Source organism: Cynocephalus volans, chromosome 1 (genome assembly GCF_027409185.1).
Source record: "Cynocephalus volans isolate mCynVol1 chromosome 1, mCynVol1.pri, whole genome shotgun sequence".
NCBI lineage: Eukaryota > Metazoa > Chordata > Mammalia > Dermoptera > Cynocephalidae > Cynocephalus > Cynocephalus volans.
Genome location: NC_084460.1, coordinates 97,498,335 through 97,522,779, shown reverse-complemented (window position 1 = coordinate 97,522,779; position 24,445 = coordinate 97,498,335). Strand labels below are relative to the sequence as shown.

General features: G+C 31.6%; 1 protein-coding gene across 1 annotated transcript in view; it reads right to left on the bottom strand.

Annotated features, from left to right (window-relative positions):
- The window catches only part of ECT2 (epithelial cell transforming 2), a 59,032-nt gene that overhangs the window by 5,770 nt on the left and 28,817 nt on the right, over positions 1 to 24,445 (bottom strand). Inside the window, exons 15-23 of the mRNA XM_063089488.1 lie at positions 24,109 to 24,177; positions 22,876 to 22,986; positions 22,099 to 22,195; positions 20,284 to 20,365; positions 12,359 to 12,437; positions 12,071 to 12,190; positions 8,771 to 8,909; positions 7,281 to 7,435; positions 348 to 455 (exon numbers count right to left, since the gene is read on the bottom strand). Of these exons, the coding sequence (XP_062945558.1) occupies positions 348 to 455; positions 7,281 to 7,435; positions 8,771 to 8,909; positions 12,071 to 12,190; positions 12,359 to 12,437; positions 20,284 to 20,365; positions 22,099 to 22,195; positions 22,876 to 22,986; positions 24,109 to 24,177 (960 nt within the window). The remainder of the gene's footprint in view (positions 1 to 347; positions 456 to 7,280; positions 7,436 to 8,770; positions 8,910 to 12,070; positions 12,191 to 12,358; positions 12,438 to 20,283; positions 20,366 to 22,098; positions 22,196 to 22,875; positions 22,987 to 24,108; positions 24,178 to 24,445) is intronic.

Below are 24,445 nucleotides of genomic sequence, written 5' to 3'. Positions count from 1 at the left end.
GTCATCCTTATATAGGATCCGAACCCGCGGCGGGAGCGTCGCCGCGCTCCCAGCGCAGCACCCTACCGAGTGCGCCACGGGCTCGGCCCCCAACAGTACATTTCTACTGAAACACAGTTCACAGAAGTATCACTACAGCAAGAATGAGAAGGATAACAAGTTATAACTACGGTGGCAAAGAAGTCACTGAACTAAAACTATTTTTTCTGTGGGTTATTTTTTAGAACAACAAAATAGCTTTGTTGGATAGATTACCTTTATACTAGTGTTTATGGCAATATTATTTTAATATAGTCTGAAAAATACATTTTAGAGATATGTCAAATAGTAATTTCACTAAAACTCACCTTTTTTGAAGTCTTTTTTATTGCTCTAGATGCTCTACTCAATGTACTATCCATATCTTTTGTATTTACTTCAAAGGATTCTGGATCAGCAGTGTAAATAAGATTCTCCTATTGAAAAAAATACATTTTTATTATTTTAAATTTACAAAAGCACAACTATTTCTAAATTAAATCTTTAAACACATATATACATATGAGAGCACTTGTAAATACTATTTATGAAGCTACTCAAAATTCTTGATATAAATGACAATTTCTACTCTGAAATGTACTAATTTAAGGTTAGTGAAAATAAGGATTCAGCAAATGAATAATTCATTGCAAGGACCATGGACACCAAAGCAATTGGAAACAGACCTCAACATAAAATCTTACTAACAACCCTAAAACTAAGTTAGAAATTTAGCAGACTTAATGCTTAAGTATAAAGTCTGCTACAATACCAACATCACATTTTCCTTAAGATAATCTCAAATTAAGATTGAGACTTTCCCTTTCTTTTCCCTGTCTTCCTCAGTCAGCATATAGGATTACAAATCAGAGGTTCCAAACTTGTAATCAAAAGCTCCTAGGGTGACAATGGGTATGCAATTCCCCTAAATTATGTGCAAAATTTTGTGTGTGCATGTGCAAAGTGCATTTTTCGGAGAGGGTTCACAGTTTATGCTGCATTTCCAAAGGAGTCAAGGACTTCATATAGGCCAAGAACCACTACCAAATTATGGTCAAATTATGCTCAAGTATTGCTTTCAGAAGAAAGCAAGTTAGACAAAATGCTTCTGCACAGTTCTATAACCAACTTTCATTTAAAATTTTAAATCTAGCTATGAACTGGCAAATTGCCTTGTTACTCTACGACTATGAGACTCTCCTGCACTATCATTCTATGGCTAGAGAGATTATACAACCTTCTGAAAGTTGGTTTTTCTGAAAATTTCTCATCTGCAAAATGTAGAAAATATCTGGGAGACCTAACCCATAACAATCATAAGGCTAAAACAACATAATGCACAAAAGTACTCTGAAATGAAATGTTAGGTCTCTTTATAAACACAAGGTGTTAAATACTATACCACTATAAATGTCTGCTTTGGATCTCCACCACTGACACATGTATAAACAGCCTTGGTTTTGCTAAAGCTTCTCTAATTTCTTCATGAGAACAACCAAATCCACTCTGCCTACTCCAGACCCTCTCGATCCGTTAGCTAAATAAATGACTTTTGGTTGCCTATCTATCCCAACTCTGTAACAGCACTTGCAATTATCAGTATCTTTTTAAAATAATGTTACTATTCTTTGGAGATTAAAATGAACTTTGAAAGACACTACTTTAAAATAAAATAGTATAAAAAAAAAAATCACCCATAACTCTACTAACCAACATTTCAGTACATTTCTTTTTTGTTGTTGTTGTTTTTGTTTTTTTCTTTCTTTGTGACCAGTAAGGGGATTGCAACCCTTGGCTTGGTGTCGCCCGCACCGTGCCCAGCCAGTGAGCGCACCGGCCATCCCTACATAGGATCCGAACCCGCGGCGGGAGTGCCACTGCGCTCCCAGTGCTGCACTCTCCCGAGTGAGCCACGGGGTCGGCCCTTCAGTACATTTCTTACAGATGTTTTTCTACAAGCATAAAATGTTTTTGTAACAACATCTGAGTCATGATATTCAGTTTTGTATCTTACATTTTTCAATGACCTGTATACTGTTTTATTCATGTCATTAAATACTCAATTGAATTACTCTTAATGAACGGCTGACAAGTCTTTCCTAATTATACCACAATTAGGTTTATCATTCTACAATTTTTGAACATTTAAAGTGAGGTAATGGGGAATTTTGTATAATAAGCACAGAGTTCCCCTTTGAGAAGATAAAGAAGTTCTAGAGATGGATGGTGGTGATACTGCACAACAATGTAAATTTTATGTTATGTAAATTTTACCACAATTAAAAAAAAAAAGAAACGAAAGTATATATATTGGCATATAAAAATATTAAACCATCTAGTTTTCTAAGTTAGAACATTGGAAGTAGAAAAGCAAAGTGTGAACATTTTTAAAGCTCCTGACGAATGAATTGCTTTCCAAAAAAGGTATATGCCTCAACCTATATTTTCTCACTGACAGAGCATGAAAGGTTCTATCTTGCTTTACCAGTCCTTGATAGTCTCCTTTAAAGAATCTTTCACAATTTGGTTTCTTAAAAACAATTAACATGTTGCTCTCTTAATCTGTATTATTTTAAATTACTAGTGAAGCTTTTTTTTCCCCCCATGTTTTCTGGTTCTTAAAACTTTCTTGTTTGCAAATAATCTATTTATATACTTTGCCCATTTTTCTAGTGAAATACTATAGTGTTTTTTTTTCTTATTTAATTATGAAAAAAAGCTTTTAATAAAAATAGACAAATTTTTGCCAATAAACATACATATTTAAAGATTCATCTATTTACAAAACACCTTAGAAACAAAAAAATTTAGAAACAGCTAAAATGTCCATTTATGATAGTATTATAAACAGAAAATTACCCAGAAATCTAATAAGAAATGCACATTTTTAAAAAAAACTTTACACTTATATTTCTGAAAAGATACCTAAGAAAGTATCAAAAGTCATGTTCCTGAAAAGAAAGACTAGTAGGACAGAGGTATGAGACTTACATTTTACTGCAGTATACTTTTATGTATTTGATTTTTTTCTTATGTGCAAATATTTTTCAATTTAAAATAGATGGTAATCAGCATGAATATAAAATTAAATATTTGTAACTTAAATTTACTCTTTGAATAAAATATTTAGATGCAAAATGTATCATATATATATATATACACACACACACACATATAAAATGAAACTAAACTCCAAGTGTGTTTAATGTTTAAAATGAAGGCCCATGAAATTTAAATCTCAGCACGAGCTAATAAAAAAAAGAGCTTCTCAGTTTTTCTTATTGTTACCTCAACTATTACTAATCATATAATAACCACCTGTGAACTAAAACGGGAGCAGATGGTTTCATGTTTTCTCTCAATAAACAACTAAATTGCTTCTGATTGGTGGAAAGGAGAAGATAGATATAGGGTCTTTTACATTCCTAGAACATTCTGCATTCAGAATTATTTAAAGGGTAAATATCTAGATAGTTCACTAGTGGTTAAGAAGACAACGTTGTTATTTATTAAGATATAAAGATGAAGTACTTCCTTTCGCTCTCTCTGCACAGAGGAAGGTAACTAGGGTAAATCATAGGCAAAAGTGTAACTGGGGGAAACTTATCTTCAGTAGTCCTAGACTTTCTGTTACTCTTTCTCAATTCCCATTCTCTCTTCCAAAAAAAAACCTTCCTACATTTTAACCTATTCCTCTAAATTGCTAAAGTAAAATAAGAATGAAATTTACAGCATAACCAAAACTCATTTTTAATAACATACTAATTCTAAAAACGTTTTATAATTTATTCAAAGTATGTCAAATATCAAAGAAGCTTTGTAAAGGCAAGTTTTTCAAACAGCCCTAAATTTACATGTACCTAAGACTAGTTCTGAAGACAGACTTGCTATGTTTAAGATTAGAAAGTAGTAATCAATCTCTCCCACTGAGATACATAATATTAATTTCGGGAGAAACTGAGCCTCAGCTACAGTGTTTAGAGTTTACTCACGGGTGTTAATTCACAGAAAACTTTCTAGCATTTCTGACATCTTAAGCCTATAAGCCAGTCTACTTGAGAGTTATCAGAAACTTTCTTTACCTTCTTTTCCTAAGCTCTCCTCTCCAATAGTCCTCAAACTCCCAGATGCTAAAGAAAAAAATATACACTATCATATGTTCCCTTCAATAGCCTATGCCTCAGTGATTTCCTCAAACTCTGTAATCATGTTTATAGCTTAGAGCTTCTGATTTGGCCAACAATAAACAGTAGTACCAATAACAGACATTTATATTAAAAGCTGGTAGAATAATTGTGGAGAATACTAACATTAATAATGCAAATGTATTTCATAGGGCCTAGCTTCCAAGGCCCTGTGGTTTCAGGTATAGCCTAACTTTTTAAAATTACACATAGAAATTTTTTTTTTCATGGTTATACTTTTATTAATTATTACTTACTGTAAGCTGTAAATTACATTTGTTTCAAGTATATGAATAAATAAGAGTTACCCTGTAACACATCTAAATTTCCATGTCATCTGTTTTTTTTTTTGTTTTATTTTGTTTTTTAATTTTTATTTTGTCGATATACATTTGTGGCTGATTATTGCTCCCCATCACCAAAACCTCCCTCCCTCCTCCCTCCCCACCCAACAATGTCTTACACATAGAAATTTTAAGTTTGTGAAAGACAGGAAACTTTTCCCGGGCTAAAGTCTCTGTTGTAGATAAAGAATTATAACACAGCAAAGTTGCTGGCTCTAAGGGCAGATGTCCTTGGCGCAGCCAAACCTAATGACTGTTGTCATGACAATTATCTACTGTTCTTTTGTAACCACCTATGTTCCTTTTCAGTAACTTTCTGGCCTGGATAATAAATACTGAGAGAAGACCCTAGTTCGAGGTTATTTTCTGAGGAGGAATGCCTCTCTCTTGAGGGATCCTGGAAATTAACCCCTTTGGGGCTTCTCACTGCTCAGAAGAAATGGGCTTTGAGTAATCCTTTGCATCTCCGTCACCCTGGGAGAGGTGACAAATAATTATAATTTTAAATAAAAATCATATTAACTTCATGATAAATGTTATGGACTCAAAAACACAAACTCTTTTCACACATGTTCTATCTTCAGTCTATTCCTCACATAATTAAAAATTCTACTTACAAGTTTAAAAACTTAAAATAAATATTGCTGCTCATAAGTAGCCAGTGGTGATTTTGACCAAAATGTAGGATGGGTTTGATTTTAAGAGAAATATAAAAAGTTTGTGGCAAAAGTTCTGAATTGTAGCATAGGTCATTTAATCATCAAATCTAAACTAACCAAACTGGGGAAGAGGATAATATTGCTTAAAATAATTTGTTAATAAAATCATACTTTTGACATTGGAGGTTAGAAATCTGTAATGGCCTCAGCAAAGCTACCATCTGACCTTAGGCAGTATATAAACCTTAGAGTATGGACCATAAAATTAAAAGTTACATGTTGGCAAGAGGCCAAAAATACCTAAGTATTCTGAGAGATAAGATTTTCAACAGATTAAAACTTTTCTCTTTAAATTCTGAGATAACAGAATATGGGACATCGTATCCACGGGGGAAAAAAAACATCAAGAGGGTTTGACCAAGAATAAGCATACCTGGATTCTAGCATTAGCTTTATACTAATCAGTCATTGCTCTTGTCCTTAGTTTCTCATTTAAAATAATGATATTAGATTAAGTTTTCTCTTAGCCTGACAATTTTAGTTTTTAAGTCATTTTTGAATGGGCACGATGAATGAAACGTATAGAATAAATTAGTTATACTTATTTTACTCTTTTAATTAAGCAAGCTCAAATTATTTGGGGTACTAAGAAATATGTAATAGTAAGACAAAAACTACTGATTCAAATAAATCAAAGATTTTCCTACCTTTTACATCTTTTATAAATACTTACATAGAAACACTTTCTCTTTAACATGGCAAAATGTTCTCAAATAAGATGCTTACTTGGGGCTTTTTAAAAATTTACTGTGTAGCATTTTAAATGCAGAAAAGGGCTCAAATGAAGTCACTGAATATCTGAATTTACAAATATTTCTTAAAAACACAATTTCAAGAGACTGAAAGAATTTTGTGGTATAAGACAATATAAATCAGAACATAGCTAAAAGTCTGCTGCCATCTTGTGGCTAATTTTACTTGATGAAATTTTTCCATTCACTGTATTTCAGTTCTAGTATTATTAGCCACCTTGTGGCTAGTAATTCAATAGATTGTATTTGAAGGAAAATGTTCCACTAACTTTAACTGTCAGTATTAGGTTTATAAATTTGGAGAAGACTGCATAGGCCATCTAGTCTGACATCCTGATAAATGCAGGAGTAAACTAGATAATAAGGAATCGCTATACTACAAGGAAACTCATTTTACATATAGATACCTAGAACTATAAAAAATTCTTCCTTATAAGAGCAGTTTCGCAAATTTCATAACAAAAGATGTCACCACCATTTTTCTAGCCAGCATTCTCTTAAATGCACTAGCATTGTATTTCCCTCTATAAACTTTTTTGTGGAACAATCCTTTATTTATAACATATTCTTGGACTATAAAAATTTAAAAAAACAAACCAAAGTCTATTTACTCTTCTAAACACTTTGGTAAGGGATTTTAATCAAGGATTACCTACTTCATAAACCACATTATACCTCCGTGTCTTTTAAGGTCAGACTTAACTATAGTAAAAGGTTTTACTCCCATAGGAATGCCCAAGACAATCTCAGTCACAGTACTTTTTTACTGAAAAGGGTCATCTATTATATCAATACATTATCTTCAATCTATGTCATTTGTACAAAGAGTAAGGGGTCTATACCTGTTTATCACATGTCTCTCCCATATATGGAGATGAAGAAATCAAATTATCTTATACAGGACCTAGATTCCATTCAAGATCTACTACAAGCTACTTGATTTCTGGCAAGTCACTTAACTTCAACAGTTTGACTTGCTCATTATCTTCACTTTAATCTGTATGGTATAGAGGTAATTATATCTTCATAATGGCATTCGATTTTAAGAAGCTGGTGAGAAAAGTGGATTGGCAACTTGCCCTGAAAGGCAAAGCAACATGCTACAAACCATTTATTGCTTTCAATAAACCAGTTTTCTTAAATACACACAAAACTAAAAACTCTCCTACATTCATAATTAGGTCATTAGAAATGTACAATTTTAGTCTGAATGCACTGCCATATAGTTTAAGCTTTCATTGTAATACTGATTTAAGAACTTACAGCATCTGCTTTACAAATGGTGTTGGCTACATGTCGACATAGCATCCTTAGCCAATTTTCTTTTGGAAGTTCATCTGACGTCATCTGGAAACTGAGCAGCACGTTTGCCTGCTCTGTAGGTGGCCTCACAAGCAATGCAAAAGCATTATGGCAATCTAGGGTTCCAGAATAACCATAAACATTAGTGTTACTCCTTGGAAAATGATAGATTTATCCAAGTTTAGACCCCTCATAGCAACGAAATTTCAGCGAAATTAATTATCTCTTCACCATCCTCCCCATTCCCATTTTCAATTAGACAAAAATAATAATAATAATAATAAAATCCCCATATTAAGTTGAAGTACTGGAAAGAATTATAATGGTAATAGTATTCCATGTAAGGAACCAATAATGATAACTTAATGACATTAAGTAAGCAGTATTTCCCATGACATTCAATATTTTCTATGATGTAAAATTTTTTTAAGTTAAAAAAAAAATTAGATAATTCCTTAGAATTCTAGGATCTAAAAGACCATTATAAGAATAATTCAACAACTCAACTCACTTAAATCATGTTCAAATAAATAAAATGTCCAAATATTAAAATTGTTACAAAAAGTTTTGTGACCAAGATGCTACAACACAACCTATTTGAAGCACTGAAGTCCTTTATAATTAAATTCCAAAAAATGGAGATGATTTAAATAAAAGTACTATGCAACCCATAATACAGAATTAGACAACTGAGTGAAAACAGCAGTATAAGTTGCTGTTCAAATTTTCTTTAAGAATCATTTCTCATGAATTCAAACCTTCCATCATTAAAAGAATCAGTAATGGAAAGGGCTTATAAAAATGTATGCCTAACATCCAAAATATGGCTATATACATATATCACTAGGTGCCAACTACACAGATGACATTGTTTTAGGTAGGTATAATTTCAGACCTTCAGAGAATCCTCTCTAACACAACCAAAGTTGAGAATAAAAGGTTTCCTTAACATACTTTTGACCCCAAATCAAGTCTACCAGTTATTGTGGGTATATTCACTTCACTCACATCTATTCCTCATCCACATCCTAAATATATCCCTAAAAAACTGCAGCCATTGGCAACAAGAAAGGTATTAAGATATGGAGTACAAGTAATAGACTGGAGATATCTTTTGGATTCTGAAGGAATAAATATAGGTTTTAGTGTGGTGTGGGAATAGGCTAGGCTAGGACACTATTTTAATGCATAACCATTTAAAAGCTCTTTGACCCTTAAGGCATGAAGATAATCCTACAGGTTGAAATAGGACTTTCATTTGAAAAAATAAAAAATCAAGTCTGTTTCTAGAGATGAAGTTGGGATAGAGATACAAGAACAATTACTTTACCAGACTGACCAACTATTTAAAGATAACTTACCATTTTTAAAAAAACCACAAGGGAGTGAATCAAAACTACAATAAACATAAACCACTTATATTTAGCAAATAGTATATCCAACGAGCATACCTTCTGTTTCTCTTATGTCTAGCACCTTCTTAATCTGAGAAAGAGGCATTAGATGAATATGCTTAAGAGAAGCTGGGGGTCGGGTATGGCCATGAGGACTCCTAAAAGTGCCAATAACCTTGTGCCGTTTTCTTGCTATCTGATTATAGAAATAAAAAAATCATAGTCAGTAATATAAATAAAAATAATTAAAGACCAAATAATTAAAAATAAAATACCACTAACCACATAAATCTACATATAACAAATTTAACAATTAGTCATCCCAGAGTTACTATGTGATAAGCAGAGTTAAGTTACTTATCTGACAAAATCATACATGTAATTTGTGAAGCAAAAATACTCATGTTTATGTAAGAATTAAAAAATCAGAAAAAAAGGGTTAGGGTATATGCAAAAGTTTCCAGAGGTGTGAAAGAATTAGAAGCACTGTGAAAAGCAATAGGATTAAAGTATGAAGGAATCTTGAAAAAAAAGGGTTGAGTTCAGGAGAAGGGTAGTTACTCTGGGATCGCTTCCCTGGTTTCAAAAGATAATTTCAGTTTAAGAGCAGAATTCACAGTATCTCAGATCCTGTGCAAGACACTGACGATAAAAGTGAGAATGACACAAATGGTTCCTGCTGTCATGATATTTACATTATTGAGAAAGAAAAACATTAATTAAACAATACATTAAACAAATGATACAGATTATAAATTCAAGGTGCTGTGTTAGGATATAACTTTACCTAAACTGGGAACTCGTGCAAAAGGAGGAGATAGGTAAGATAACACTGAAGAAGACAGGAGCAAAATCAGAAAGAACCTTGTGATTCATGTGTAAGTTCTGTGAATTTTACATGGTCTTTAAATTTTTTGTTTTCACTTCCATGAAAGCCTAGCAGAGCCTTTTTTAGAGAGCATCTCTTTTGCAGTAATAATTATCAACTGAAAGACATTAACATAAAATGATTTGAGATTAAGTTACTTAATGAATTGAGATTGATCAGTCATCATTATGAGTATGACAAAGTGCAGCGAGAAAATGTACTATTTTGTGTTTGCTAATAAGGAAAGACCAGAAGCTGGTCAGTATATCATATTCACACTGAAATAGAAATATGAAACAGGTGTATGTTACATATCAAACATACATATCAAATATTAAAAGTGCATTTACATTAATATAGTGAAAATAAGCAATAAAGACTTTTAAAACAAGTATTTCCACTATAATATTTGAGTATACTTTTAAATTAATTTGGCTAAGCAAAATAAATAATTTTAAGGTTTTTAAAAAGGAAAAACAATGACAAGTGTCAATATTGATGACACAAATGCTAGTACATCTACATTAAAAAAAAACCCTCAAAACACAGATAAAATATCAAGAAAGAAAAATATATCCTTAAATACAAAATTAGTATAGATTGAATGAAACATCACCTGTCATATTGAAGAGGAGACAATACAGATTTTACCATTTTGAATGTTTCTAATTTTTATCATTAACTATGATGCCTGCTATAGGTTTTTATCAGGTTAAGAAAGCACCATATTTTTCAATCCAAATTAGCTGAGAGTTTTGTTTATTTTTCTTAAACAAATCAGCTAAATTATAAAAGTTTATATAGGGTTATGAATTTTGAAGTTCAAACTTAATGTTAGAAATTGAGCAGTTTCTGTTGAAGTAATTCTGAGACAGGGAGGCTAAGAGAGAGTAGAACAAAAGGTCACTGGATTCAAGAAGGTAAAGGAAGTGAGAGGCCAGGAATTTGAAAGCTATAGGAGATGATCACTGGCAGGAATTAAAGTGGAAGGGATGTCAATAAGCCAGTTACAGAAGACGTCAAGGAATTTGGAGGGGGTGTAAGTAAGATCAAACATTTACGGCAAGCTGTAGCTCCGTCAGGAACAAGGGGATATAAACCAGAATGAGTTGGCAAGGAAGAACAGAAAAACTAACCTATTAGATGAAATGGAGCAAGCTGACCTAGGGACTCCAACAGGATAAACATAAAAAAGCTTTAGAAGAACCAGTCAGAAGTACAGAGAGACCATGTACAATAAAACCCCATCATCATGCAAATTTAGATAAAATATGATTGAAAATTGACTCTTTCACCTAGCCTCTGTTCTCAAAAGCATGGCAGGCTAAAGTTCTTATTATAAGAGAGACAGGGAATTCAGAATTATCTGCCTCATGGTTTGCTGATTTTCTCACTTTAGGATATGGCCAATTATGTAGAGTATTTTTACTGTCTTTATATCTGTGCTTTTTGAAATATTACTGATCAAATGAAAATATTTTCTGTTAACCTCTTAACTCTGCACTTAACACAACTGAATTTTTGGTGGGAATTTATCACACCTGCACCTACTCTCTCTGGGCATGGCTTGTTCTCTAATATTTCTATGTATTTCATGTAATGTATATGATATAAGAGAGCAGCACTTCAAGTAGAAATTTTTTTTAAAAAAGGACATAAACTTTAAAGAAAAAGGAAACCCATCAATCGCTTTGATGAAGGCAACAGAAAAGTTACCCAATAACAAAAGTCAAATGAGTCTTCTTATTAATTAATGTCTGTTTTAGCAAAATGAACATTTTTCTCTTCTGAGATGAAGGAAAATGCATCCTTTTTATCTGTCACTAGACTGTTTAGTTGTTTAAAAATAAATATTAAAAGAAAGAAAAGAGTTGAAAAAGCACACAAACAATTCAATTGTCTGTAAGGGTATTATGGGAAGAAAAAACTTGGATGGACAAGAATTTTAGAATTAGAATCCTTGTACTCCATCTAATATACTGACCACTCATTCACTCTCAAATCAGTTGATTTAATATTATTTAATATTATATTTAACATTATTCCTTAAGAATGAAGGAATTCATAATATTAAATTATCAAGTAATCTCCATCCTCAACAAAATACTGACTTCATCTTTGCTGGAAAAGCCAACTGAATTTCAAAAAGAACTCATAATTATTGTGTAAACCTTGAATAAATATACAGAGAAATAAGAAGTTCCCAAAATTCTTAACCTAAACATTCATTTGCATGGACATAAATTAGATTTTCATTTTGACTTGGATTTGAAGTCATTGAAACTTATCATACTTCTTAATATTAGACCTTCCCCTAAAAGAATTCTACTAGTAGTATTAAATCAATAATTGGTCACAGTAACAAAAAAAGTAATTATTTGAGTTTACTTTAAAATTTTACATTATATTTCCATCAAGGCTTGGTTTTAAATATTCAGGGAAGTACAAAAATCAGTATTGTTATTATTCTATATTAAATACAACCTTACCTCCAGGCAGTCATTGAAGAGGAAGAGAGTTACTTGTTCTCCTCTGTCACAGGGTTGCTCACCTAGAGAAATTGTTTCAACTCGTTGTACTAAGCTACGGTGAGAAGATAAAAGATTGGCCTGTATAGATTGAAAATATCAATAAAAGAGATCGCTTGGTATCAAGTAATTTTTAAGAAGTTGCAATTTAAAAGAAAGTGGTACCAAAATTGTTTCTACTAAAACTATAAAAACCTCATTAACAAGAAAGACAAAATAAATTGACAGTCAGGAAAAAAGAATACTTACTGGGCATCCATCTACTTCATAAACAACATCAAAAATTTGCTTTTGAGCTTCTGTTTTTCTCTTATCTTCATTAATATGCCTGAAAAATTAATAAAAGTTATTTTTGAAACTTCTTTTAAAACAGAACATGAAAACTGTACATATACATCTCACATCACACAAAAAAAATCCTTTCATGTGAATCTGTCTTAATTTTGATGAATATGTTAAAATATTCCTTAAAAATATCCCACTACATTAAAAAAAAAAAATTCCATAGAATCCTTCAGAAAAGTATGTTTCACTATCATACTCCTTAGCATATTTCTTCACTATACTCACTATACACTTTCCAAAACACATTAAACCTATATAATCTTTTGGTTAACAAAATTTTGAAATTCTAAATGTAAGTTCAACTAAGGTTTTATGCAAGTCATGTGTTAATCATTTCATTGAAACAAAAACTAAGACTACTGCTTCCAAAACAAGATGGAAAAGAGGAAATGGATTTACCCTTCTGCCTAAAACCAAAAAAACAGTCAAAATATTAAAACACAAGGATTCCCAAGACACTAGACATCAATTCCTGTGAGACAGAAAACAAACAAGGCAAGCACTATAATTGTCCTCACTTACAGCCTAGAGAAACTTTCCTTCCCTGTGTAGAAAGTACAGGTAATACCCAGCTATATCCCTAAGTGAAAGAAGCAAAGCTGCGAGTCCAGTGAGGAAATATGGCTAGTACGCAGGGCAGATTACTAGAAAAGAGAGCTGCACACAGAGAGAACTTCACACATCTGCAAAAGGCTTCCTCTTGTACTCAGTTGTGCATTGATCAATGCATGTGTGTGAGGAAACTATCTGAGGTTAGGGAAACATCCATCCAAAAAGATTATAGGTAATAGTGCCCAGAGTTCACATGGCATGTAATAGTGACATCAGTAAGAGTGGAAAACAAGATTCACGTGGTATCAGTGTAGAGTACTAAGAAAGATCTTGCCTCAACAGTAGGGAAAATTAACCCTAGACTAAATGCTGTTCTGATCCTGCCTAACAAAGTTTAACAATAAGACACACACAAAAAATCAAACTGTTAGAAAGTAACTTAACTGTATCCAGGAACAAAGCTCAAGAATATTTACAGGAATAAAGAAATATGTAGAACTTAACAAAGTAAAATTGCCAATGTCTACAACCCAATAAAATAATAACAGGCAAGCAAAACAGAAAAATATGACTCATAATGACAAGGAAAAAAATTAAAGCTGACACAGATGATAAAATCAGTAGACAGTTTAAAGTTATTATATCAATTTTACAGGTTCAAAAGGCAACAGGAAAGTTTGAAGAGAAGAGACATGTTAAGAAGAGACATGGAAGATATCTTAAAAAGACCCAAATCAGTTTTCTAGAGATGGAAGTTACAATGTCTTAGAGGAAAAATACACTGGATGAGAATATCAGCAGATTAGACACTGCAGCAGAAAAAATTAATAAATTGAAAACAGCAACAGAAATTTTCCAAAGTTAGAGAGAAAAAACAGGAAAAAAAAAAAATTAACAATCAATGAGCTGTGGGACAAATTCAAGAGGCCAGATACAGGTACAATTTTAGAACATCCCTAAAGGAAGAGGGACAGGGAGGATACAAAAAATATTTGAAAAAGTAATTGTGAAAATGTCCCCAACTTGGTAAAAACTTTAAAACCACAAATGCAAGAAGTGCAATGAACCTCAACATGAAGAAAATTACACCAAGGCAAATCATAATCAAAGAGCCTTAAAAACAGTGAACAAAGAGAATTTGATAAACAGCCAAAGCGCTACTGGAGTAAGAAAATTACACCAGATGGTAAATCCAAATGAATAAAAGCAGAAATTATAATAAGAAGGTTACTAAGCAAACTATAAATATATACTTACTCTCCTTTCTACTCTCAATTTCTTTTAAAAAACATAAAATTATGTAAAGTAATAATTCAACCATATATTGTTGGAGTTGGAACATACTTGCACTATGTTTTAAAACAATAGCAAAAAAAGGGGAGGGGGTAATAGAGGAATAATGCTTCTATATCTAACTGGAATTAAGTCAGTGTAGATCTAAAGAAGATTCTGTTAAAATGTATTGCATATGGTAAGCACTAGAGCAACTACTAAGAAAATAAGAAAATATAGTGAAAAAATCATTTATAAAATTAAAATGTTACAGTGAGACTATTCATTTAATGCAAAAAAAATAAAATAAAATAAAATAAAAAGAAAAGAAAGAAAAGGGAGGACAGAGGAACAAAAAAGACATGACACACAAAAAACCAAAAAGTAAATGGCAGTGTAAATCTAACTATATCAACAATATAAGTAACATTAAGTGAAAATGGAGTAAATACTCCAATCTAAAGACAGAGATTATCAGCCCGAATAAAAAAATTTTTAAAAAAGTCCCACTATATGCTGTCTATAAGAGATATAAAGACACAAATAGGTTTAAGTAAAAGAATGAAAAAAGATACCAAACAGACAGAAAGCAAAACAGAACTGGAATGGCTAAAGTAATATCATATTAAAATAGGCTTCAAGACAAAAATTGTCTCTAGAGATAAAGAGGGACATTTCATAATGATAAAAGGGTCAATCCATGAGAAAAATATAACAATTATTCACATATATGAACTTAATCCAAAATACATGAAGTAAAAACTGAAAGAAATAAAGGAGAAATAGACAATTCAAAATAGTAATTGAAGACTCCAATACCTAATTTTTAACAATGAATAGAACTACTAGGCGGATCAAAAAGGAAATAAAAAACTTGAACATTACAAAACAATGAGACCTAACAGAAATCTATAGAATACTCCACCCAACTACAACAAAACACACTTCTTCTCAAGTGTACATTGAACATTCTCCTGGGTAGGCCACAAAATAAGCCTCAAAAAGTTTGAAAGGACTGAAATTATACAAAGCATCTTCTCCAACGATGGAGTAAAATTAGAAATTAGTACCACAGAGAAATTTTGGAAATTTGCAAATATGTGGGAATTAAACAACACAGTCTCAAATAACCAGTGGGTCAAGAAGAAGTCACAGAGAAAATTAGAAAATTCTTTGAGATAAACAAAAACACAGCACATCAAAATTTATGGAATATAATTAAAACAACACTTATCAAGGGAAATTTGTAGCTGCAAATGAGTATAGTAAAAAAGAAGAAGAAACTTTAGTCAATAATATAACCTTCTGCCTTTAGACAGTGGAGAGATAAAGAAGAGCAAACTAAACCTAACACAAGAAGGAAGGAAATAGTAAAGATTAGAGTGAAATAGAAAATACAAAAGTAACAGAGAAAAACCAACAAAAGCAAGAAGAATTGGTTCTTTGAAAAGATCAATAAAATTGACAAACCTTTAGGTAGCTGACCAAGAAAAAAAGACAGAAGACTCAAATCACTAAAATTAGAAATAAAAGATGGGACATCACTACCAACCTTACAGAAATAAAAAGCAAACAAACCCCAGCAACATATAAAAAGGATTACATACCATGAACAAGTGGGATTTATCCCAGGTATGCAAGGTTGAGTTAATAGGCAAAAATGAAATAATGTGATACACCACATCAATAGAACAAAAACGAAAAACCAAATGGCTACCTCAATAGACATAGCAAAAGCATTTGACAAAATCCAACATACTTTCATGATAAAAAACATTCCACAAACTAGGAATAGGTGATGACCTCCTCAATTTGATAAAGGAAATCTATAAAAACCCCACAGCTAACACCATAATTAGTGGTGAAAGACTGAATGCTTTCCTCTTGACATCAGGAACAAGACAAGATGTCCACTTGCTTAGGCAGGGCAATTAGACAAGAAAATGAAATAAAAGCATCCAAGTTGAAAAGGAAGTAAAACTATCTCTACTTGCAGATGACATGATCTTGTTTACAGAAAACCCTAAGGAATTCACTAAAAGATTATTAAATAAACAAATTCAGCAAGGTTGCAAGGTATAAAATCAATATGTAAAATTCTATTGTATTTCTGTACACTAGCTATGAACAATCCAAAAATAAAATTAAGTAAGCAATTCCTTTGACAATAGCATCAAAAAGAATAGAATATTTAAACATAAGAAATGCAAGACATAACTCTGAAAACTACAAAACATAGTTGAAAGATTAAAGAAATAAATAAATAGAAATAAATGTTCACAGATCAGAAGACAACATTGCTAAGATAACAATATTCCCCAGAGCTGGCCAGTTAGCTCAGTTGGTTAGAGCGCAGCCTTGTAACACCAAGGTCAAGGGTTTGGATCCCCATACCGGCCAGCTGCCAAAAAAAACAAAACAATACTCCCCAAATTGATCTACAGTTTCAATAAAATTCCTATTTAAATTCCCCACTGTTTCTGTTGGTGTTTTTCAGAAATTGACAAGATCATCCTAAAAGCCCTATTCAAATTCAAGGAACCCAGAGCAGCAAAAACAATCTCGAACAAGAACAAAGTTAAGAGGACTCATACTTCCCAATTTCAAAATTTAAAGCACAGTAATCAAGACTGTGTGGTACTGGCAGAAGCATAGATATATAGATCAATGAAACAGAACTGAGGACCCAGAAGTAACCCTCATGTTTATGGTCAGCTGATTTTCAAAAAAGGTACAAAAGCAATTCAGTAGTGAAAGGATAATCTTTTCCAACAAAAAGTGCTAGAACAGATTTCCATATGTAAAAAAATAAACTTTGATATGTACCTTGCCCCATATATAAAACCTAACTCAAAATGAATTACAGAAGTAAATGATTTTTACCTGAAGACTAAGACTACAAACCTCCTTAAAGAAAATAGAAAAAAAATTCTTATGTTCCTGGGTTAGATGAAGATTTCTCCAATAAAACTATAAAAGTACCATCTATTAAAAATTTTGTAAACTAGACTTCAAAATCTAGAACTCCTGTTTTTGGAAAGAAACTGTTAAAAGAAAAGAAAAACCAAGCCACAGATTAGGAGAAAATATTTGCAAACCACATATCTGACATATCTTTTAACCAGAATGTAGAAAGAACTCTCAAAATTCAATTATAAAAAAAAAAAAAAACTTTTTTGAAAGGAGACAAAAGATTTGAACAGGCATATCACCACAGAAGATAATATGATGGCAAATAAGCACACAAAAAGACACTCGACATCTTTGAAAATGGAAAAAAAAACTACAATGAGATACCACTAGACCTCTATTACAATGACACAAATTAAAATGACTGACCATACCAAGTGTTGATAAGGACATGGAGACACTGGAATTCACCACACACAGTTGGTCAAAATGTAGAATAAAATAGTACAAACATCTTGGAAACAATTTGACAGTTTCTTAAAAAGTTATGCGTACACCTATCTGATTTAGCCATTCCTACTCCTAGGAATTTATACAAGAGAAATGAAAGCATATGTCCATAAGAAAGACTTGTTCACAAATGTTCACAGCAACTTTACTTGTAATAGCTAGAAACTGGAAACAACCAAAATGTCCATCAACACAAGAATCAATAAATTGTGACTATACATACAATGGAAAACAAAAGTCAATGAACTATTGATACAAGCAACAATAAGGACTGATCTCAAAATAATTATACCAGACATAAAGGAAAAAAAGCCAGACAAAATAGACTATATCAACTGATTCCATTTAGATAAAATCCTAGAAAATGCATATTATAGTGATAGAAAGAAGAGCACAGATTGCCTTAAGATGGATGGAATAGGGAGAGGCAGAAAAAGGGATTAATTACCAAGGGACATGAGTAAATTCTGAGACATGATAGAAATATTCCTTATCTTTATTGTGGTGATGGTTTCATGGTCGTATATGTATGCTAAAATAAATCAAACTATATTTTAAACATGTATAGTTTAAGGAAAAAAAGAATATTGAAGTTACTAAAAATATATATCTATAACAAATTAATATTTATAAGCTAAGCATGTGTAACTAATCTTGTTAGAATCCAATTTTAGGAGGTTTATTTGATTTGCTCAAGTGGCAGGGACTAGTGCTGTCTATTATTTTATAAGCTACACATGTGTAACTAATGTTGTTAGAATCCAACTTTAGGAGGATTTTTTGGTTTGCTCAAATGGCAAGGATTTGGTGCTGTCTATTATTTCCTTTACCTGATAGACTATGGTTGTTTTAATCAATCATAATAAGCATTTAACCTTTTTTTTAGGGATTAAATGCTTAAGAATCTCAAGAATTTAGATCTGGTCAAATTCTATAAGATTTATAAATCAGCATCACAATTCGACATTAAAATATCAGCTCCTATAATTCAACTTTTATTAAAAATCTACTATGTGTAATGCACTTAGGGTAGTGACATAAAAAAAAGTCATAAGTTCTCATAAGCTTAAATAATGTTGAAAGAGAAAGAAATCTTTAATCATTTGTCTTATGAGCTAGGCTCATTATCCCTATAGTAGCAGCTTGATTCTATTCTAAAGAAGCAAAAGGTTAAATGATTAACCTATTTGCTATTCAGGTTACTTTATAATTTTTGTTTACTGAAATATATTATACATAAATAACAAATAGCATAAACTACTAGTTAAGATATTCTACAGACAGGTAAATTGGGCAAGTAACAACCTCAGCTTTTCTCTTTCATAAAAATATGCAAAGAATGACTGCCTACTTTATAGAGTTTGTTGAAAAGAGCAAGGTAAACAATGTGTGTCAGAGTATTTGAAGCTATAAGGTATTGAAAAAAATACAGAGAACTGTCATTATCATAGCCGCAAAACTGTTATCCTGTTCCCAAGATAACAAATCAAAAGCATGAAGGCTGGCTGGTGAACATATAAAATACAAATATAAGTACAAAAGAAAACAAAACAAAAAATGTATATACATAAATCTTTCAGTTGCAACAGAAGCTGGTATTAGCTAATTTGAGCATTATTCTCTCAAATAAGAGAATAAAAGAGATCTTTACTAGACCCTCTCTCTAGAACTAGTAAAGTGTTCCTCTAAAACCTCCTTTGCAAGTATTTTAAGAAACTATCTCATATAGAGAGAACTCATGGAATCTCAGAAATCATTTAATTAAATCTATTAAGTACACTGAAATATAAATTCCAAAGAGTTTAAGTACCTTCCATGAGGCAGAACAGTTAATGGCAAGGCAACAAGGTTTTCCACTCTGATCATAATAGTCAGAAAATATAATTTCTGATCAGACCTATCTCTCCAAGTTAGACCTACAGTAAGCAGCCTAAGTTTATTAATTAAGCTCTGCACATCAATTTCATTGAGTTTGCATTTTTATTTATTTAATTTTTTTTTGGTGGCTTGCTGGTTTAGGGATTCAAACCCTTGATGCTGGTGCTATAACACCATGCTCTAATCAACTGAGCTAAATGGCCAGCCCATGGGTTTGTTATTTTAATACATCTCCAACCAATCCTGCCAATTTAATTCCATAAAATTCTATGTAAGAAACAAAAAGTTAAAAGTAAAAGTGAAAACAAGCATTTATAAACCTTTTCTTTTTCTTTTTCTTTTTCTTTACAATGTTCAAATTCACAAGTTACATTTGGGCAGTTCACATTACTATGAAGACAAAAACAAGTTATGACTGGAGGTATATGAAGAAAATGTCCATTAGCACATTTGTAACAATTCCAAGTTTCTAAACCATTGTTATTCTCTGTGTATAATATTTTAATTCCTTTAGAAATAAATGTTTTGATTAATCAATGTATTGTTAAAATGTTTCTTGTCATTTTAATGTGTAACTACGCTACTAGAAAATATTGTTTTACAAAATATGGGCTATAGATATTTTTCTTTCCATTTGTGACTACAATTGTTCTATCAATTCGATTCTAAATCTAAAGAACAATAAAAAATTAAAATAATACACTTACGTCATTACTTCCTTTAGTGATCCAATGGCTTTTTCTAAAGTGCTTTTGTCAGGATTTTCATCAGCTGTATGCTTCTTAAGATCTGCAATAATAAAATGTTTTTTCCATGACTAAAAAAAATTCAGTGGTTTTCCATCTAAGACGTAAAAAAAAACCATTTCAAGCAATGTTATCTAAAAAACTCTCTTCTTACACATCTGTTAAGGTTTCCATATTTTTCTATTGACTAAATTTTCAGAATATATAGCACAGATTTTCTTACACTGCTGTCACAATTTCCTCCTTCGGGACTCCTAGATTCCTCAAACTCTCTCCACAGTGCTGAATAAAAACATGTTCCTCACTTAGCTCAGATATCATTACATATTTTACATTTCACATTGGGGTCCATGGGTCCATTACAGAGAGCATTTGGTGCCCTTAAGAGCAGGTTTTATTATTTTAGAGGTTTGTACTTAACACGCAGACTCTTCTTTATCCAGGTTATTTATTATGTTCCCTGTGCCATCCTTGGCACATTCTTACCAAATCTATGCTCAATCTAATACCATGTGCGCCTAATCTCATATGTGGAATAATAGGAATAAAGCTTAGAAATCAAGTTCATTTCAGTCATGACTACATTTGATGGATTTCTACAATTACTTAATGAAACATTAATGAAGATATGCAAATTAGCAAAAAAGTACAATGTTTTTGAAACTTGAAAGTTTGATTGTTCATATACTCTCCTTATAATCGTAAAATAAGATAAGTTTTAAAGAGTAAAGAAATCATTTTATAACCCAGTAATTCTCAAATATATTAGATAACCCTAAGGAGAATAAAAATAATCAATTTTTTTAGTTCGTACTAAAATTTATATATCAACCAAAACATTTTACATAAAAAAAATAGAATTAAACAATCACAAAATTAGGCTTTTCTGTGGTACATATTACTGTAGTTAAAGTTTAGGGATCAAAATGCTTTATTACAGACTTATTCCTGTTTATAATTTAGTTTTTATACTTAATTTAAAAAAATAAATAAGAACACTGTCCTAAAAATATTCACTACTTTAGTCAACTAAATATAAAGGAATAGAATACATATGCTTATTTATTTTACCACAGGCAAAATTTATTCATAAAAACTCTCTGCTGTAAAAATCCCTTCTTTTTTTTTTTGTCTTTTTCGTGACCGGCACTCAGCCAGTGAGTGCACCGGCCATTCCTATATAGGATCCGAACCCGCGGCGGGAGCGTCGCCGCGCTGCTAGCGCAGCACGCTACCGAGTGCGCCACGGGCTCGGCCCTGTAAAAATCCCTTCTATTGATATCTGTATTTTAAGTTCTAGAATAAAGGGATATATTAAGTTTCAAGAGTGTTCTGAATAATCTAAGGTGAAAAAAAGTAAACATAAAACCAAGTACATAGAACTTTACTAAAATCCAGAAAAGGACTAAAAAATCTTAAGACATATGAATCATCTCTCTCCCTCTGATTTTAATGGGTGAATTTTGTATATACTTAGATATAAATTGATTTTGAATTAGTGAAATATAAGATGACTTTTAACTTGAAAGAGAAAAAGTACAGTATTAGTCAATATAATTCATATCAGGACAAATAAAGTATATCAGGCCAGACTGAATTTCTGTAGTACCAGTGACTATTCCTTAAGATTACCCATCATGATGTTTTCTATGTAAAGGACATATAAACTTTAATGCTGAAATCTAAGAAACTCTAAAATTGAGAATTTCAACTTTTTGAGAAAAAACAATCCCTTGAAGATATCTGAAGTAGTCTGAAAATGTATCAGACAAGTACCATTTAAAAGTAATGCAACACTGGGTAACCTCTGTACCGGTCGGATGAGAAGTTCAACAAGGCTTTGCCGTCCACATTCTGGTTTGGCTTGGTTTATCTGAAAGAAATTAATTTATTCAACAATTTAAAGAAAGGTTTTCTACAAAGATTAGACACCCTATACTTATTAGATTACACCTTGTCATTAGTGTCCCTGATAAAACTAACAAAGAAGAGGTCAGATGGTGGTTGCTCTCTAACAGACTGCAATTGTTTAATAATCTTCCAGGGCCAGCTAAGGGGTAACAACATCTAACGGAAAGTGAGTTCCTCTACATCCCCCTATATATGCCACCTTAAGTGTCTCTTAAATCTACATTACTCACTCATGCACACACACACAAGTTTTAAAATGTTAATTATGCTGATAACATTGGATAAACAATGTAAGGTACAGGTAAGAGAAAAAAATCATTAAAGGCAAAACAAAATCTTACTAGAAAATTTTTATTTGTTTTGAGAGCTAAAACATACGTAACTTTATTTTTTTAAAAACCCCACATACAACAATCTCATTCGCTCAGCTGCCTCTTCGCCCCTGCTACCTAATATATCAAAATCTTCTTAAGTTTAACATCATTGTCACCGACAGGTATAACTAAAATTATCATATAGGATTAAGGTGTTCTTACATGCATACATTTTTACTAAAGTTATAATTTACCTAACTTTTTGTAATTTAAATTAATTCCTGCAGAAATAATTCTCAGATTTTTATTTGAAAGTAATGTACATTACCTTGAGAAAAGCATGAAATCTCGGTTTCTGTTTTTCACATTTAATGATTGTTTCCTTGCTCATTTCAAAGAAGTTTACAAAGGGAGGGTAGGTTTTCACCAAATCTTTTGACTAGAAAGAAGAAAGGGAGAAAAAAAATTATTTGTTATGCTTGTCACCCTTAGACAATGAAACTGTAAGTCAAACAGTCATCACAGTCTGACATACTGGATATAAAAGAAAAGTTAGGTTCTTCTGAAATTAAATACAGAAACATATCTTATAAACTTCTCAGTAAAGAGTGAGTTAATTGATAAACAAAATGCATCAATTGGTACACAGAACCTAAATCTTGAAGAGCAAATAAAGACTCAGAAAAAAAACAAAAACATATTAAAGCTTATTGTATTGATACAAACATAACAAAAAACAACTTCTATAAGTTTAGAAAATATTAATTAAATTAGAGCTGATATATGCAGAACCCAAACCACCATTAAAAGATCGATTCCATTTCCCAAAAATACAAGCAAGAAAAAGAAAAATGTCTTAGTTAATTGAGGAGAGTAATGGGTATCAAAAAGATATGTGGCAATAATTTGCATTTTTGGAATTCTCAACCAACCAGAAAAAACATCTAAAAGACTATGGTAAGGAAGGAAGTTGGGGAGAGGCCTTAGAAAACAGATATATATGCCAGTAGTCAAGGCACTGAAACTTATAAATCCTATTCAAAGAGATCCAAAGAAACTTATAAATTCTATTCACAGAACCTCATCAAAATGCATTTATTTTATTAACTTAAGCAGTATGGTTCTTATCCTAGTAAAGAAGCAGCAGTCCATTAGAAGCCTTTAAACATAAACAGACACGATGACAGCAAAAGGTGTTATCAACTAAGAAAAGAGAAAAATTAAAAGTTAAAGAAAATTTCAAAAAATCATAATCTGTGGGCATTTATAAAGAGCAAATAACCTGATATATAGCAAAATGGTTACAGTGCAATAATTAATGTTCTAATGATGATCTTGGGCTATGAACAAAGTGTTAAATTGTATACAGAAAGCATGTTTTAGAAGACAAGAACATTTCCAATATATTTTATAAACACAACCATGTCAAAATTTTTAAACTTCTCACATTTAAACAGGTAAATTTCATTCCTTGCTGAATTTAACCTGTCTATAAATGGATATCATCATTCTTTGATGAGATGATACTTTAAACTGAAAACTTAAACAAAATAAAACTTACATATTTAAGAAAGATGTCACCAATGCTTTTGCTCTCATCCCAATTAACAATAAGGTCTTCAAGATCATCCTGAAATAGCACAAATTGAAACATTTAAGATTAAACTTGACAGTCCTTTATACATTTTTAACATTTGAGATATTTATTGGAAAGAAACACTTTATTAAGTGTCCTAATTTGATGCGCAGAATAATTAATATCCCATTCTTTCTCCTCAACGAGGAATTAACTTTTTGACTACAAAGAAAATATCCTTTGAAAAACAATTAAGAAAATATAAATAACATCAAGTCAATAAGACTAAGCCTAACTTCAGAATATGATGTGATAACTCAGT